The sequence below is a fragment of the Ischnura elegans genome, chromosome 10 (genome assembly GCF_921293095.1).
Source record: "Ischnura elegans chromosome 10, ioIscEleg1.1, whole genome shotgun sequence".
Taxonomy (NCBI): Eukaryota; Metazoa; Arthropoda; class Insecta; order Odonata; family Coenagrionidae; genus Ischnura; species Ischnura elegans.
In genome coordinates this window covers 46,404,494-46,420,878 of record NC_060255.1, presented here as the reverse complement: position 1 = coordinate 46,420,878, position 16,385 = coordinate 46,404,494, and the positions used below count along the sequence as shown (strand labels likewise).

At 34.8% G+C, this 16,385-nt stretch overlaps 1 protein-coding gene across 2 annotated transcripts in view; it reads left to right on the top strand.

Annotated features, from left to right (window-relative positions):
* The window catches only part of LOC124167339 (probable E3 ubiquitin-protein ligase HERC1), a 110,834-nt gene that overhangs the window by 7,076 nt on the left and 87,373 nt on the right, over positions 1-16,385 (top strand). For both annotated transcript variants that reach the window (XM_046545334.1, XM_046545333.1), the window contains exons 8-18: positions 298-523; positions 1,294-1,470; positions 1,823-2,094; positions 3,539-3,867; positions 4,488-4,622; positions 4,730-4,858; positions 5,690-5,840; positions 6,640-6,807; positions 6,925-7,080; positions 12,625-12,748; positions 15,715-15,903. In XM_046545334.1, the coding sequence (XP_046401290.1) occupies positions 298-523; positions 1,294-1,470; positions 1,823-2,094; positions 3,539-3,867; positions 4,488-4,622; positions 4,730-4,858; positions 5,690-5,840; positions 6,640-6,807; positions 6,925-7,080; positions 12,625-12,748; positions 15,715-15,903 (2,056 nt within the window). The remainder of the gene's footprint in view (positions 1-297; positions 524-1,293; positions 1,471-1,822; positions 2,095-3,538; positions 3,868-4,487; positions 4,623-4,729; positions 4,859-5,689; positions 5,841-6,639; positions 6,808-6,924; positions 7,081-12,624; positions 12,749-15,714; positions 15,904-16,385) is intronic.

The following is a 16,385-nucleotide window of genomic DNA, read 5'->3' as shown; positions in this document are numbered from 1 at the left end:
TTTGTGTTGAATTATCCTCTGGATATGGAATTCATCTTTAAGCTTTCATCAGTGAAATTGAACAAGTACTTCTGCAGTTTCAAGCTATCAGTAAAATATTTTATTGATAATTTTGAAATCCAAGATTCAAAATAGATTTTTTCATTCATTGAAGTTATTTAAATATATAATTTAATTTTCAACCATGCACTTGACAGTGTGGAGAGTTACTTGTTATAAGCAGTGATTTTGCATATGTAATATGCAGTACTACTTTATAATTGAAACATATTTTAATTTAAAATGGCCCTTTTTCAGGTGGAAGCTGGACAATATTGTACTTTTATAATACACACTAATGGATCTGTGAGTGGATGTGGGAAAGGTAGTTACGGAAGACTGGGATTAGGAGATTCAAATAATCAACCGCTTCCTAAGAGATTGAATGTGGATTGGCATGTTAAGAAGCTATCATCATCCAAAGGTAGCGATGGTCACTCATTGGCTCTCACAGAAGATGGTCAAGTTTACAGCTGGGGAGATGGTAAGTGAATTTTCTTGAGATTCTCATAGGTATACCTCAACCCTTTTAGCGCTATCCTTCTTCCCGGGGTACAGTCGAAAAATGTGGAGGGTATTTTAATAAAGTGTAGCAACTAGGAAAAATAAACATTTTATAGTTAACTTTTAGGTATCTTAAAGCGTTTTTTTTTTTTTTAATTAATGAGATGAAATTGGACAATAATCACAACATTTTTATACGTTTACTGATATATAAGTTTTTTATTTCAGTGTCCTCAAATTTAACAACAATAACGTAAAAGCCGTAAAAGTAGATATATCGGCACGCTGCGCCCCTAAAAGGGCTAACCATTTCATTTTGTATGGGCCTAAGTTTGTCATTATGTAAATGCGATTTAAAAAATATATTGTTAATGAATAGTTATTCTGTTAATCAGGTCAAAATACATATATGGTTCTCAATATTGATATTATGTGAAAAGCATAATTTATACATTCTTCCTTCTGATAAACTAGTGATGACAAACTCTGGGCTCTTGCCACTAAAATTACAATGGAGTCCTGGTTTTTGTTAATTTCCCAATTTAATGTTTTCTATCTTGTTGCACTTTTTTTGGTTGAGTCAGTTATGACTCATGTTGCTTTTTTCCTTTGCTTAACTCATTTCTGCTTTTTGCACTTAAATAATGGTCTCCAGAAAATTGTAAATAGGGGGTTTTGTTGTATATTCTTAGTTTTTATCCCAAACAGTATCCCATTGATGCCTAACTACTCTTTCAACTTTGCACTTAGGTGACTATGGGAAACTCGGCCATGGGAACTTATCTATCCAGAAACTCCCTAAGCCTATCACAGGTGCCCTGTCAGGCAAAGTTGTGAAGACCATACATGCTGGGTATAGGCACAGTGCAGCTGTGACTGAAGATGGGGAGCTGTATACTTGGGGTGAAGGAGATTATGGGAGACTTGGTATGTCCAGTTATTGTAGTTTATGGTTACCATCTTTTATCTTAAATTCTAAGATTGGTGTGTTGCAGCTCTCTACTCAGTTTTTATATGAGTTAGTCTTTTCTCTTCAACATAGTTATACTCTTTCACATTCTTTATTTTCTGACCCAAATATTTTATTCGAGGCCTACCTTTACCATTCTTGCCATCCACTTGTTCCTCGATAATTGTCCTTATAAAACTGTCATATCTTATGAAATGCCATTTCAGTTTTTGACTTCATTTTAAGACATTTGTGATTTATCATAACATTTTGAATATTTAATTGTCTGAGCAGTGTTTTGGTGATCTTATGGATTTTAAAATTTTTCAGGCCATGGTGATAGTAATGCTAAATATTCTCCTACCCTTGTGAGGGATATATGTGGAGTAGGATCTGTTGCTTGTGGCAGTGCTCATACAATAGCTCTCTCATTGGATGGGAAAACAGTTTGGTCATTTGGGTCAAGCGAAAATGGGAAATTAGGCCATGGGGATACATCTCGGGTGTACAAGCCTAAGGTCATTGAAGCCCTTCAAGGTGTTTATATCCGTAAGGTTGCAGCTGGGAGTCACTTTTCTCTCGCTCTCTCATCAAATGGTCAGGTAAGCATCTTCTTATTTTTTAATGTTAAATGGTCTGAATCTATTTTTTATCACGATTAATATTTCAGCTACAGTGAACATCTTTGCTCGTGCATATGGGCAACTGAGGCAAAATATTCGTGTGCATACATTCTTTTTCTACTTACCAGCTGTCTCCGTCCAATCACCTTCATGACTCATAGTCTTTCTTTCTTGAGATGAACGATTGGCCCCCCTCCTTTCTTACCTAAACAAGTCACTTTTTGCCCTGTAGTGGTGGTTGCCATGAGACAAAATATTTCTTCCAATTATCTTCTAAGGGCTCTGGTAGAAGTGAAAATAGAAAATATGTATAGTACTTTGCACTAATTTCTTCCTATATGCATATTATGCATGTCAACGTATTTCACTGGTTAGCAGCTGTCTCAGTAGTAATTTTTTGTGTGGAAGTTTGTTTAAAGTATTATATTTTATTATTACAATGGAATTCAAAAAATTGTCGGCTTTCTTCATTAATTTCTTTTGAAATGGGTAAATAATAACAGATTTGCTTTGTGCTTGGAATCAGATGAAATGTAAATTTCAAAACAACTTCATAAAACACTTATTTTATGGATCTGAACTTAAAAAATAAAATCGGCGCAGTAATTAGAAGTTTCACTAATTAATCACTAAATGACCAATTCCATCCATGCCATACCTTGACTTATGGGATGAGTGGGAATTATGAGAATCTTCTATCTGATCTGCCCCTCTCAACGATATAGAGAGTCTGGCCTCTTTCAAATATTTTCTCCAGCTAGTGGTACACTTGCTATCAAGCTCCTATCACTGAAGGGTTGAAGCAGCAAGTTATTCAACCCTAATTTCTGGTTTTAATTCATTAGTATGCCTTATGGCCAAAATTAGCATTGAAAAATATGAAAGATAAATTTATTTCTTATGGAATATTATGAGCCAGTGGATTCCTAATGATAGAAACAATTTCTGTCTAAAATTACTGCAAAAAATTCTTCTCCCGCATCAAAATTTATTTTGAAGTATCTAATAGAAAATGAAAAAAAAATGAAAGCAAGATCATCACAAGAGCTTATTTATAAATGTCAGGGGATGGAAATAAGAAAACTGCAATTCCACCCATGATTTTTAATGCACGGCCCAGATTTTACCACAGCGTGGCATCATCCAGTGTCTATTGAAACTTAAGTCTTGTATTAACACTTACACGTACATGGAATTGCATTTTCTTATTCATACGTCCATGGTTGTTAAATTATATTGTGATATGCCTGATGCTGTTACGTTTATTAATGAGGTTGAAACACAGATGCTTAATTAAACATCAATTGTAAAATTTATGTGTATCACCAAAACTTTGTCTATTCATAGCCATTGATCATTTTTCATACTTATAAACCCTAACTCTGTCACTGTAATATCCTCTCATCTGCCTCTCTAATGCCAGCTGTGGACGTGGGGTAATGGGCCATGCCTTGGAAGTGGTTCAGCTGATTCTACATTCCTAACTCCAAGACCATTGGAGGAAGATGTACAAGGACCTCCTATTGGATGTTTGGTGGATATATGTGCAGGAGACTCCCACTGCCTTGCCCTTGGTCATGAAGGCGAAGCTTATGCTTGGGGAAACAATGCTGTTGGACAGTGTGGACAAGGTCATTTTTCTACCCCCATTACAAGGCCACGCAGAGTCGTTGGCTTGGACAATATGGCTGTTCACCAGATATCAGCTGGTACATCTCATAGCATTGCATGGACTGCAATGCCAACAGACAGGTTTGTTTCAATGTAAATACAACCAGTCTTCAAGCAAAATTGGGTATTAAGTCTTGATGGTGGGTCTTGTCATACATCCCAGTACATAGTAAATTCATTAGTTATTGTGATGGGGTAAAATTTTTACATTTGCTTAATGCTTATGGTTAAAGCTGTTACCTCTATTTGTGTTTTTGACCCTGTTTTACCATTTTAAAAATCTAAAGAAATAGGGATTTTTTTCCAATGGAAGGGAAACAAATTTTTTCAACGTTTAATTATTTTTTCTCAGAAAAAGTTTTAGTTGCATTTGGAAAATTGAAAAATTGATAAAATTTTATTTTTCTGCCAGCAATTCTTGAGTGAGATCAGAATTGTTTATTCTTATGCTGTTCACATTCTCCAAAACAATGAACAGGTGAAAAGAATTAAAAATGGAGCTATTGTTAAAAGAGGAAAAATCGCATTTTAATTTTTTGTGCTAATGTTCAAGTTTAAAGGCCTGGTGCTTGGTAGAAAATCATAATTTTTGATGCACTCTATGCATGTAATTTTTATATCTGGGAGAAAATTTTTCCATCATAATCTTCTATATCCTTTCAATTAGTGTGATTATTTTAGCATTGCTTCCTCTTTCACAGGCAAGTGGTTACATGGCATCGCCCTTTCTGCATGGATCTTCAAGAAAAAACTTTTTCTTTCTTGCGCCAGTTTCTGGAAAAGTATTGTGACTTCAGTGATGATGAAAAACCTCCTCCCCCATTCCATTCATCCAGGTAGCACTATCAATCCTTAAATATTTTTTGTTATGAGCCATGATTTTTTACCTTTTTTATTGATAATATTACCCATTTCTAATTAATTTTCTTCCCTTTATTTTCAGTGAACATCACAAATTTGTTTCCTTATGTTTGAAGCTTCTATGTACTCATTTATCCCTGGCATCAAGTGGAGGATTAACAACATCTGTATTAGGAAACCAGGCTGGTCCTCTTCGGCATCTTTTGTTCAAGTAAGGACTCCAGTTTACTAATATTTTGGAAGAACCTCTGGAATTACTTGAAATTTCATTTATAATTGGGATTACTTTTCGTTATAAGGCATTTCTGAATTGTGTATTAATTCTGTTTTATCCACCTCACTTGTATAAATAGTGCTCAAACGCCGGACTCCAAGTGCTCCTCCATGAGGAATAATTATCTATTCATTGTCCTTTCCAGTGCCATGCATTGGCAGTACTGATTAATTCGGGATCATTGGAATATGTTTGTTTCCAGTGAAGAAATATGAGAGTTTCCAGTAAATTCTTTTATTCATGGAATGTTGGCACATTTGGTAATTTGTTCACCACTTGTATTGCAAACCAATTTGTACTTAGTTGCATAAAAGCCTCGCGGTTGCTGCAAACAATTTTTTTCCCCTGCCCTGCTAGGTTGCATTCTTTGAGCACCTTGTAGGAGACCTCATCTTGTGGTCATATTGGATTGCTCAAGGTTTCTGGAAGCTTATATTGGAAAGCACCATGCGATGTACCTCCCCATAACTTCGTAGACCTCCTGTTATTGTGAACCCCTCTAACCTTTTAGGATGAACAGAATACCATGTCAACCAGCAGCTGAGCAATTACATAATTTTTCAAATATATCACATCATAAGTCAAATCAGTCTTCCTGTGAATTCATTCATTGCAAACTATGGATGGTATTTAGATCTTTTTTGATTTATGATGCATGATATTTTTTGTTAATCCTATTCCATAAATTGTTAAACGGCCCCAAAACCAAAGGAGACAGTGAACCAGACTACAATTTTTTGCATTTATTTTTATCTTCTTATTTCTTAGGCTAGTTGATATGAATACCCCTTCATCCGTTCAAGCAGTTGTCAGTGAAACATTATCAATTGGTGCTCCAATGCTCTTACCACCCCTGCGAGAAAGAATGGAACTTCTTCATACACTTTTACCGCAAGGACCAGATCTCTCCAAGGGACAGGTGAGGTTCCTTTTTGTTAACGTAATGGATTTTTGTGTGAAATAAGTTATTGACAGAAAAATAGGTATGAATTAAGAGTATGACATGTATTAGTGACGAAAATTGTCGGTGCATTTTAAGGTTATAATCATTATGGACCCTGAAATGTCTTAAATAGGTTTTTTCACAAATTTTCACATGATAGCATTTAAGTTGTTATTTTGGTATTTAAAGCTGTAATAAGTTTAAATTTGTCTTTGTAACATTTGTGAAATGTAACTATTTTTAGCTAACACTGCAAGATTTTATTCAAAATTTCAATTGTATAAGCTTATTAAAATTAATGTATTGTAAGGAAGGAATGTGGCATTATTCAAGTTTTATTTTGATATGTATGTTACAATGTCTGATGAAAGTTGCTGGCCCGTGTGGTAACAATGTTAGTTTGCTTATCATGTGAAATAAATACTTAATCATTATGTACCTGACTCCGTTCCCATCATCAGTTAAATTGTTTGCCTATTGCAATTGGCTCGGAGATTTATAATCTGTCACTTAATTTTATGTACATTCTTAGTACTTTTAAGAAACATATGAATACTATTGTGTAAGCATGTTCATTGGAAAATGAAGTATTATATTATTATTATTATTCTGTGCTATTTTGTGGGTTTAAAATAGGTGATAGTAAATATATGTGAGACATTAATTTGTTCAAATTCTTAGGCAACCTTATTGTATTAATTAAAATTTTGAGATTTGGTCTTTTTTTTGGTACCATGATCTGGTGTAATGAATCTTTTGTGTTGTAATATTCCAGAAAATGCTTTTGGGAATAATTTTGACAAGCCTAGAAGACCACAGCCATGTTTCATCCTTGTTAGGATACAGTATTCCTTCAAACCTGGAGGGAAGATTGGATACTCAAGATTTGCACCTTCCAGAAGTTTTGATGAAAATCCTTTTACAAAATTTGAGCGTTCATACGGTAATGACATCTCTTAATAAGTAGTAACTACTGTTATGAGTTGTGATGTTTTACAATCATGTCCATCGTAAGGATAGTTAGAACTATAGTGTTTGTAATTCGTGCTTACTCTTGCAGGAGGAATGCTTGAATGAAATAGAGAAAAATTTGGATAAGGGAGAGGCTGAACTTTGCACTTCAGGAGCGCCAATCTCACACCTTCATGATCTACTTTCCTCTCTTCAGACTCACTTGCTGGCTCACTGTACAGTCAATGTGGAGGACCTTAGCGGAGTAAGAATATTTTTGTAAGCTCAATTGTTGGGGCATAATTTGTACAGTAAGTCCTCTACTTAACGAACATCAGACTTTTAGTGACAAAACGTTTCAACATTTCGACCTCAATCAGAATATTCAAGCATTCAAAGCATTCTCAAAAGTTCAAATTTGGTGCCTTTACAGTTGGCTGAAGCAACTGGTGGCGTGGCATGGAGGAACATACAGGTCTACCGTGTACAAGACAAATTCTTTGCTACGACAAATCTTTACCATATTACAGTAAAACCTCTATGTAGTGAACCTCTTTACATCGTAAACCTCTATACATCGTACCAACCCTCTGGTCCCGTCAGATTTACATGTAAATTTATAAGCAAACCTCTCTATAGTGAACCTCTTTATATCGTAAAACCTCTACATATCATAGCAACGAGAGACCCCCGAGACGGCCTAACTACCTCCGCATTTCGTACCGAGACAACTAGAGGCCATTAATGAGGCCGCGATAACGAACATGGAATGACATTTTCAGCGATAAATGTTTCACGCTTATTCTTCTCGTTTACACCTTTACTGTAATTTTCACGTTAACCATTAGCTAGGGCCATTTTGTTCCATATGAGAGCATACCTAACAGTAAATAAGAAAAAGGCAACGAACTATCCTAATCATTTTAAGTGACACTAAATGAAGACAGAACGCATCGTTTTCTCTCGAATCATGGTAAAAATTGTGCGATAGCACTCGCTATCTATTACTTATGGCTTTATTTTCCTGTAAATGCTTACATACTATGTTCAGTTAATAAAAGAGGCGACCAGCGCAGCCTATAATCCCTTGCCGGCGGAAATATTTCAACTAACTTCACTCCCATTCATGGAGACAGAATTACTCAACCGCATTGCTACTTCCATTTCTAAAATGAAAATATTTCATGAATTTACTGCGACTCGAAATAAATCAAATACAGTTTTGCAATTATTTTATTCCCATATTTCCCGGTGTAGCACTTTCTCACTGCCGCCTTGGTAATTTTTTCGTGAACGATCGTAGTTTACAATTTATTGCGCTGAGCGACAGTCATATGTCTCGCGTGTGTATTTATGCCGCGAAATCTGACTTCCATCGGGAGTCCGGGACGTCAATTTCTAGCAATACTGAACGAACATCACTCCATGCGCGACAATGTTAGGTGAAGGAGACAAATAATTAGCTGATACGCGGTAGAGCAATGAAATTTTTTACCGTCGCCGCGGCATTCTGAAGTAGTTCGCCCAGCATTCTCACAAGGAAATCACGTCATTTTGCAGACCGAGCATTTCTTTGTGCCCCTGACAGAGTTTTTCTACGGAACTCTACGAGCATTGTATTTTAGAGAAATTCATCGAAATTTCCAAATTACGCTCAGTTTCTTGTTTATTTTTTGCAATAGTCACGTGTTTATTTATTTTTTATAATCTTTAACAAGTCATATGTTATAAGAATGATAAATCAATTTTCTAAAATATATTATAAGGAGTATTTTCAATTATTTGCCATAAAATATGAAAACATACGAAAATTACTTAATTAATTATAAGCTGACGATGGAATCGACAAATAAAACAAGGCGGCTACTTGACATTACCACATTCCGAGGAATTTTCCTAGCCATCAATGAGGGCAGGCAGAAGAAAGATGTAGCAGTGACCTTTGGAATACCATCATTCACCCTGACATCTATTTTAAACAACCGAGCAAAAATAGAAGAAACTGTATATCTAGGCTGCACAAATAAAAAACTTGGGCAGTGAAATAAGAGGTTGAAGGAATTATGTTAAGAAATATAAAAGTTGTGCACTTCCCTCCAAACACTACTCGTAAATTACAACCCTTAGACCAGGGAATTATTTCTTTGGTCAAAAGGCATTATCGAAAGCAGCTAGTGAATTATTTTTATGGAGAGTGAATAGTGAAAACTACATTAAAAGTGCTCATGGAACATCCTTCAGACCATGCACAGGCTGTGCCTTTCGTGGAAGGAATTAATATCCTCAATTTTTGAGAAATGCTTCATTAAGGCTGGGATTACGGGTGATAGCAAACAGGAGGAAAGTGAGATATTTAAGAATGAACCTACAGAGTACAATAAAATCAACAAAATAGTTGACACAAATTCAACATTTGAAGACTTTGTAAATGTTCATAATTAATTATTCATATGTTCTCCACATGAGTTGGAAGATAGTGGTGAAGGAGATGTATATATATTGCAGGATACAGGAAGAGATGGATTTAGAGGAAGATGTTGGTAATGAGGAATCAGTTACAGTTCCCACCAAAAAAGATGTTGAGGATTCATTGAACGTAATTGAATGGCTTTTATTAAGCATGGAGAAATGCGATCATAATATGATGGTATTCAATAGAATTGAAAACATTATATTGAAAGAGTTTTAAAAAAGGTTTAAGCAAACCCAATAACTAATTTCTATCCTAAAAAGTCCTCTTGAACAAGTTACTTTTACCTTTGTGTAATCATTAAATTGTAAATATATGTTCACTAATGCATGCACGTATGTTTAAATATATTAATATTATGGTTTATTATTAAAATGGTGCCTATCACTAAAACCTCTCTATAGTGAACCTCCATACATCAAAATGCCCAAATATTAGTCCCCTCCATTACGATGTAAAGAGGTTTTACTGTATATAGATATTATCCTTCAGGGACTTGCATTTGAAAATGTTTCTTGATAGACAGCGTCGCAAAGTATGACTGATAGAATATTGCAAAACTGATGTTTGACAGAGAATTGTACATTACTTTTGAGTACTCACACCAAATAATATTAGAATGATATGTACTGTTTGAAATGAGTAATTTCTGTAGGTGCATTTTGTTACGGGTTAACTTGCTCTGCTTGTTTGTGGAAGAGAATGTGACAGTGGGTGGTGATATCCTAACTTTCCATTAGTTATTTTCTATTGTGGCAATTTGCAACTTTGGGTACATTAATGTTGTATTGCATTTCAGCCAGATTTTTGACCTGCTATTTCATTGATGCTTATAATGGAAGGCATAATACCTATTAAAAATTATTGTGTAATTACGCATTAATGAAAATTTAGAGTAAAATTTCAGTGGGTAGAAATATTTTGAAAGAGGATCACTCATTCTCGAAGATAAATCAGCTGTCAATTTTTTCCAATATTTTAGTATGAGTATATATGGTACATAAAAAATCGGCTTAGTACATAGAAAATCAGCTTTTTACTACGTTTTTGATGGCCAAATGTTACTTTTAGAGTACTTTTTCAGTAACACCGATCCACATCTCTATTGCATTCATCTTCACACAAACCATCCTCAAAAACATATCTGCTCCAGAAAAGTTCTGCTCTCTACAAGCAATTGTCGATGAAAACAGTCTGCACAGCTGTTTTATGTGGGTGTGCAGAACATCCTCAATTTTGCAGAAGAAGCCCATATTTTATGAACTACGTATCTATATTTACTTAAAACCATGTCCCATACTGGAAATAACATAATAGATTACCAGATGTCATAAAATTGAGTAGTAAAGTATGCATGCTAAGAGTGTTGACCTGCAGTGCATTATATTATGAATTAGTGATATGTAGCACAAAGGTAGGTTACAATTATTTCTTCATGAGTGCAATGGAATCCGTGGCTCGACATCATGATTGAATTTAAATGGAAGATTCTAAGACATAGTGTTCTCATGTCTGGACTTGTAGTGAGATACGCTGAGGTCAAACAATCATGGTGAAAACTGGCTTAATTTTGCTTGATCCGGTAGTGAAATGTTTGTAATTTACTATTTATTTAAAGTATCAATTTAAATGCTATGAAGTCAGGAATTGTTCAGCGTTTTGCCCATTTTTCCTTCCTGCAGGAGGACAAAGAAAATTATCTTTTTCATACACCGAGGACTTACTGTATTTGTTATGATCTTATTAATTATTCTAAATAATTCTGGACTTCTATATTCTCTCACATAGTACATATGCAATTGCTACATTCACCTTGCCATAGTACAAGCAAATTTTGTATAAATTAAATTGTTAGGTGTATGTTTCATTGGAATATTTTTGCTAAATGAATGCATCCAAAATCTTAGGAAACAAAATTACTTCTCACATTTTCAACTGAATCCTTTTTATGACATTTAACTGTTAATTGAAAATTTGAAATTTATCAGCATGATGAAGAATATTTGTATATTTTTATATTTGTAACTGTATCTACTGTACAAATTTTGGAGCTATCATTTAGTTCTCAATAAATTCAATTATGTTTGCTGGAGATAGCTTCTTGTAGTTTCCAGGACAGAGTTAGCAATTTTCTACCATTATAAGATCACTGGCCACAGTTTGTTACAGCAGACTCTCGTTAATACGAACAACGTTATTACAAAGTTCTCGTTTTTACTAAGCAAATCGTTGGTCCCGACGAAAAGGCCTATCCAAGCTATAGGAAAAGAAACTTTATTACGAAATTTTCGTTTTTAAGAAATTGCGAACCTCAGTCCCGGTCCCGGCGGTTACAAAATGAACTTTATTACTAAGTTCCACGCATCAGCTATGGCATTTAGATGGACATTCGCTACGCTAAGTAATAATAATCTCGCCACGTTTAAGTTCTCGTACACTGTGACCAAGAGCGTCATTTATGGTTCTTTCTTCACCATACGCACAACGTCATATAATAAGCTTCATTCCTGGGGAATCATGGTGACAGACTCATTACAGCTTGTAAATTTGATGTACAGTTAGTTCTCTTCCTACGCAATCGCTGTCCCCCAAACGCACCTCACACCACCGCCTAGTCATAGAACGTTGTCAAATGCATAAAGATCAGCAAAATAAGCTTGATCCACTAAAACATGCCCTTTATTCGAATCTCCTAAACAAGTGATTCTTCCACTGGGTCTTTCACGCTCACCGTCCTTTCCATCTCCTTTCTTCACGGATCCCTTTATAGGCGTTTCACTTTCTTACCTGGCAACGCTGCCCTGACCTAGACTATTCTGTCTGTCGTCGGACATCTCTCGGCGGCCGAACCGTAGGTTTATCAACTTAGGAACAATGTCTTGGAATGCATCTAGTTCGTAAATCAGACTTACTGTTCTCGGAAGGATATCAACCCTTGATACGAACTTCGTTATTACAAACCTCCGGTTTTTCGGTCCCCTGAACTTCGTAATAACGAGAGTCTACTGTATGTCTTTTTGATTCAAGATTACCTTAATATTTTCTATTGGCTTCTCAGAATAAATTTTGACCTTAGCCGCAATGCCCAGGCATGTTTATTAGTGCAGATATTTAAGCATTAATTGAGTAAGTGTGGTGTCCTTTTTTCTATCCTATTAAATATAAATATGCCGTAGGGTTCTTAGAAATTGCTGAATTTTTGTGTCAAAACAATTGACATTGCTAGTGCAATATCTAAAAGGTGGAATACCTTAAGATTTTATGTTAATTCATCAATTTTGTGTATGATATGCTATTGAAATATTGATTTTTTGAAGTTGTCCTTTTTTATTTTTGCAGATATCATCAAGTATTAGGCTTTTAGAAAACCATCTTGGGTTATTACTTCCGCTAGCATCAAAAACATTCAGGCATGCCACCAGTATTTTGAAAAACTTTCCTGTGGCTCTCAACCAATTACATGGTTTGTTATTTACTTGAGAAATTTCTTGCTGTTGTTTATAAATTGATCCCATACTGTGATATTTTCTCATGTAATCTGAGGAATTTAATTGGATGGATTTACGTGCAATTATTTATTTATTGATGTTTATATTTACTTAGTGATTTATTGATGGCATTTTTTTATTTGATTTTGCATTGTAATTTTAGTCTATATATTTTTTTAGAATGATTTTTCCAATGATTAAAATTTGATATTACTTCTCTGCTGCATATCTCAGCCATACGTTGTTTTAAGTGTGGTACTGAAATTCGTCATGAACTTTTGTTTATTCTGAATGGTGGAATTGTGCTAGATTATCATTTACATTTAACTCTTGCATAAACTGAGAGCTGGAGAAAGTTTTCAGGCCTGAATTAATTAAGTAATATATTGTTTATGATTGAAATGCTTATGGAATTGCTGTATTTATCTGAATATTTCCTCCCCTACTTTTTCCCTGAATTCACTAATAAATGACATCATTTTCATTGTTGTCCATGGCCTTCCTGCTACTACATCCATCCTAATTAGATAAATAAATGATGTGATAGACGTGGAATATCAGAGGCCTAATGTTGTCAGTAATTCCTTTGCTTTTGCCAACCCCTCAGTGAACATCTTCTTCAATAAAGTAGTAATTTTTCTAGTGTTACTTCATTGTTTGTCACACTTGTGGAAATGTTAACATTTAATGTACCTTCTACTTCAAATTATCATCCTGCAGATGCACAATTATTCTCAAAGTTTCTCCTCCTACAATTTATAAAGGCAATATATTTGACTCAAAATAGGGAGCTTTTATTCAGATACATATGGCAAGGGATTGATATTTTTTTTATTGATACTTTTATTGTAATTTTGACTACTGACTAATATTGCGTCTTCATATGTATTTCTCAATGAAATCAAGTTTTTGTGTAATTTTATGCCAATGTGTTTTAAGATTGGCAGCTAATCAGAGCATGATCTAAGATAATCTAAGGCTTGCTAAAATGTGACGCATTCAATGGGAACTTGTTTTTAACAGAAATACCCATAGTTGTTATGATCATAGTACAATTGGTAAACTTTGGGGATGGAATTCATTAATATTGGATGCATAGATTGTATAGATGGTTGGATGGGTAGCTACCAGTACATTGAAAATCATTAATGATGGAGAACTTGCAAGGTTTTGCTACAGCCAATATTGTTCCATTAATATACTTTTGTCATAAAGGAGCAACCCTTATTTAATTAACTGCGGTTAATCAAAGACAGGACATAGTTTCAAATGCAGCTTTCCGTGTTCCATTGGGAGAAGGGTGTGTGAGGTCGTATATGTCGTTGGGTCCCGATTTCACTGTTTGCTATGCGTTCTGAGTGGGAGTTACCGGAGTTCTTTGAGCCGTCCAAAGTTCTCAGCTCCTCGAGGAGTCCTTTTTGTGTAGGCAAATCATTGCTTTGGCATGTTGCATAACTACAGATTGTCAAAATACGGTATTGATCATCTCATGTCTTCTTATATAAATATTTTAACATCTCTGTAGATGAATATTTCGACATGTTGATCCATAAATGGTTCTCTTCTTGCTGACGGATTTTTTGGCGATAGACTCACTTGTTTCCGAGGTAACTTTGTTTTTTCAAACAGTTTTGAACTAATTTAATAAAGACAGTTTGTAAATATGTTGAAAATGCTACAAATGTAACTGATGGAGAAGCATGTTGTATAAAAGAGTCTACAATGAAGTTACACGCCACCAGAAGTATACCTTCCACCACAGAGTCAAAGAACTTTTTTCTTTTTTCAATCTAAAGGCAAGCAAGCTGACTGAAATTGTGGAAAATAATTCTACTTTCATTTAACAAACATAAAATACGGCTACATTTTTATTCATGCTTATTTTTTTTACATTATTATATTTAGCTAAGATATTAGCTTTCAAACTCGTTTCGCTTTTATTTTCAAATGGACAGACCTCGGAGGGAAATTTTTAGCTTCCATGGGTTCCATAACCAATAAGGCATGAGATATCTTGCAGGGGAATATAGCTTTGTAGAAGGAAGAAATAATGCACTGTGTCCCCATTCCATGCCATTTAATTTAATCGCGAACAGATTACCAAGTTATTATCCAGGATACAACCTGACATGGAATATTGACATGGTAGCGTCGAACCCGGTTGTGTGAATTGCATAAATATTGTGGAATTGGTACATTATTTCTCCCATCATTCCATTATTCAATGAAGTAGAACCTCCTTTTCTAGAAGTTAAAGCAACGCAGTTGTTCGTGTAAATGCATCCTTTAGATACTTTGCTCTCAGCGTGGCGTTGTGGCGTCCCTCTTGATACTGCCCTGAGTCCCCAAAGAAGCTGCGGTAATGGCGGCCACCGCTGCGGGTCTGCCTAGTAGCTCTCGGAATGGCAGTTGTGAAGTCAGACCCACCCGAATTACCACACCCCTTTCAAACGCCATTTTTCACGCCATTGGAATTTCACCAACTTTAAGAATTTTTATCTCGGGAACGAAGCGTTACCTTACCCTCAGGTTTTTTTTTGCATGGTGCAAGATTCGTCGTCCTCTATCTCCTCTATTTTTTTCCAAATAATTTGTGCAAGTTCTCCATTTCTCTTTAATGATTTAGTGGCACTTAATATGAATTTATGTCGACAAGAAGTTTTCCTGTTTCCTAAAATATAATAATAATAAATTCGTTTATTCAATGATGTAAAACCTCCTTTTCTAGAAGTTAAAGCAACGCAGTTCATTAATATATTCGTTTAAAATATGTCATAGAACAGTGTACAATGATGAAAATTTTCAGTTGTTTATAAGAATGATGGTGTAAAAGTTGTTCATATTTTGGTTCATAATTTTGAAGTAATACTTTTATTTTATTATCTAGCTTGTTAAATATGTGTCAAATTTATTTTTCAAATCGTGTTGTTGACTTTTACAGGTGTTTTATATGCATCTCCTGCTGGCTCAATGCTGTCGAAAATCATTCACTCCCTCCTCCTCCTCCCCATTTCCTGTGTCCTTCCTCTACTTTTTCATCTCTTATCCACTCTCATCCCTCTTGATAAGCTGAATCGGATCATATCGTCTGATAACATCAGTGAGCCTGATCAGCTGGAGAATTCATCAGGTACTAGAGCATAACTTAATACTCTTAACTCTCCAATTGTAGTTGCGTGAATAGATTCTAAAAAGAGCTAGCTAAAGAATTTGGAAAAAATATGTAGAATAAATACAGATTATAATAATGAAAAAATATGCAAAAAAGTACACAATAGAATTAGATTTTTTTAACCTCAACTACAGGTTTTACATGCATAACTTAGAATGAAATGAATTTAAGCATATTTCACTTATGTTATGAACTCAAACATATTGACTTCCATCTTTGAGCAATTCTCTGAATTCTTTGATACATTTTAATGGCTCTGCGTATGCACTCTTGCTTTTTTTTAATTTGAATTGGGTATGTCAATGAAGTAATTTCATTTTGATATTGAATATTATATTTTTAGTAACCTATTCATGTAATATAGACCAATAGACCATTGGATTTTTTTGGAGTTGGAGTGGACTTTGAGATACACTGGTCAAATGCCACCGTCAGTGCAG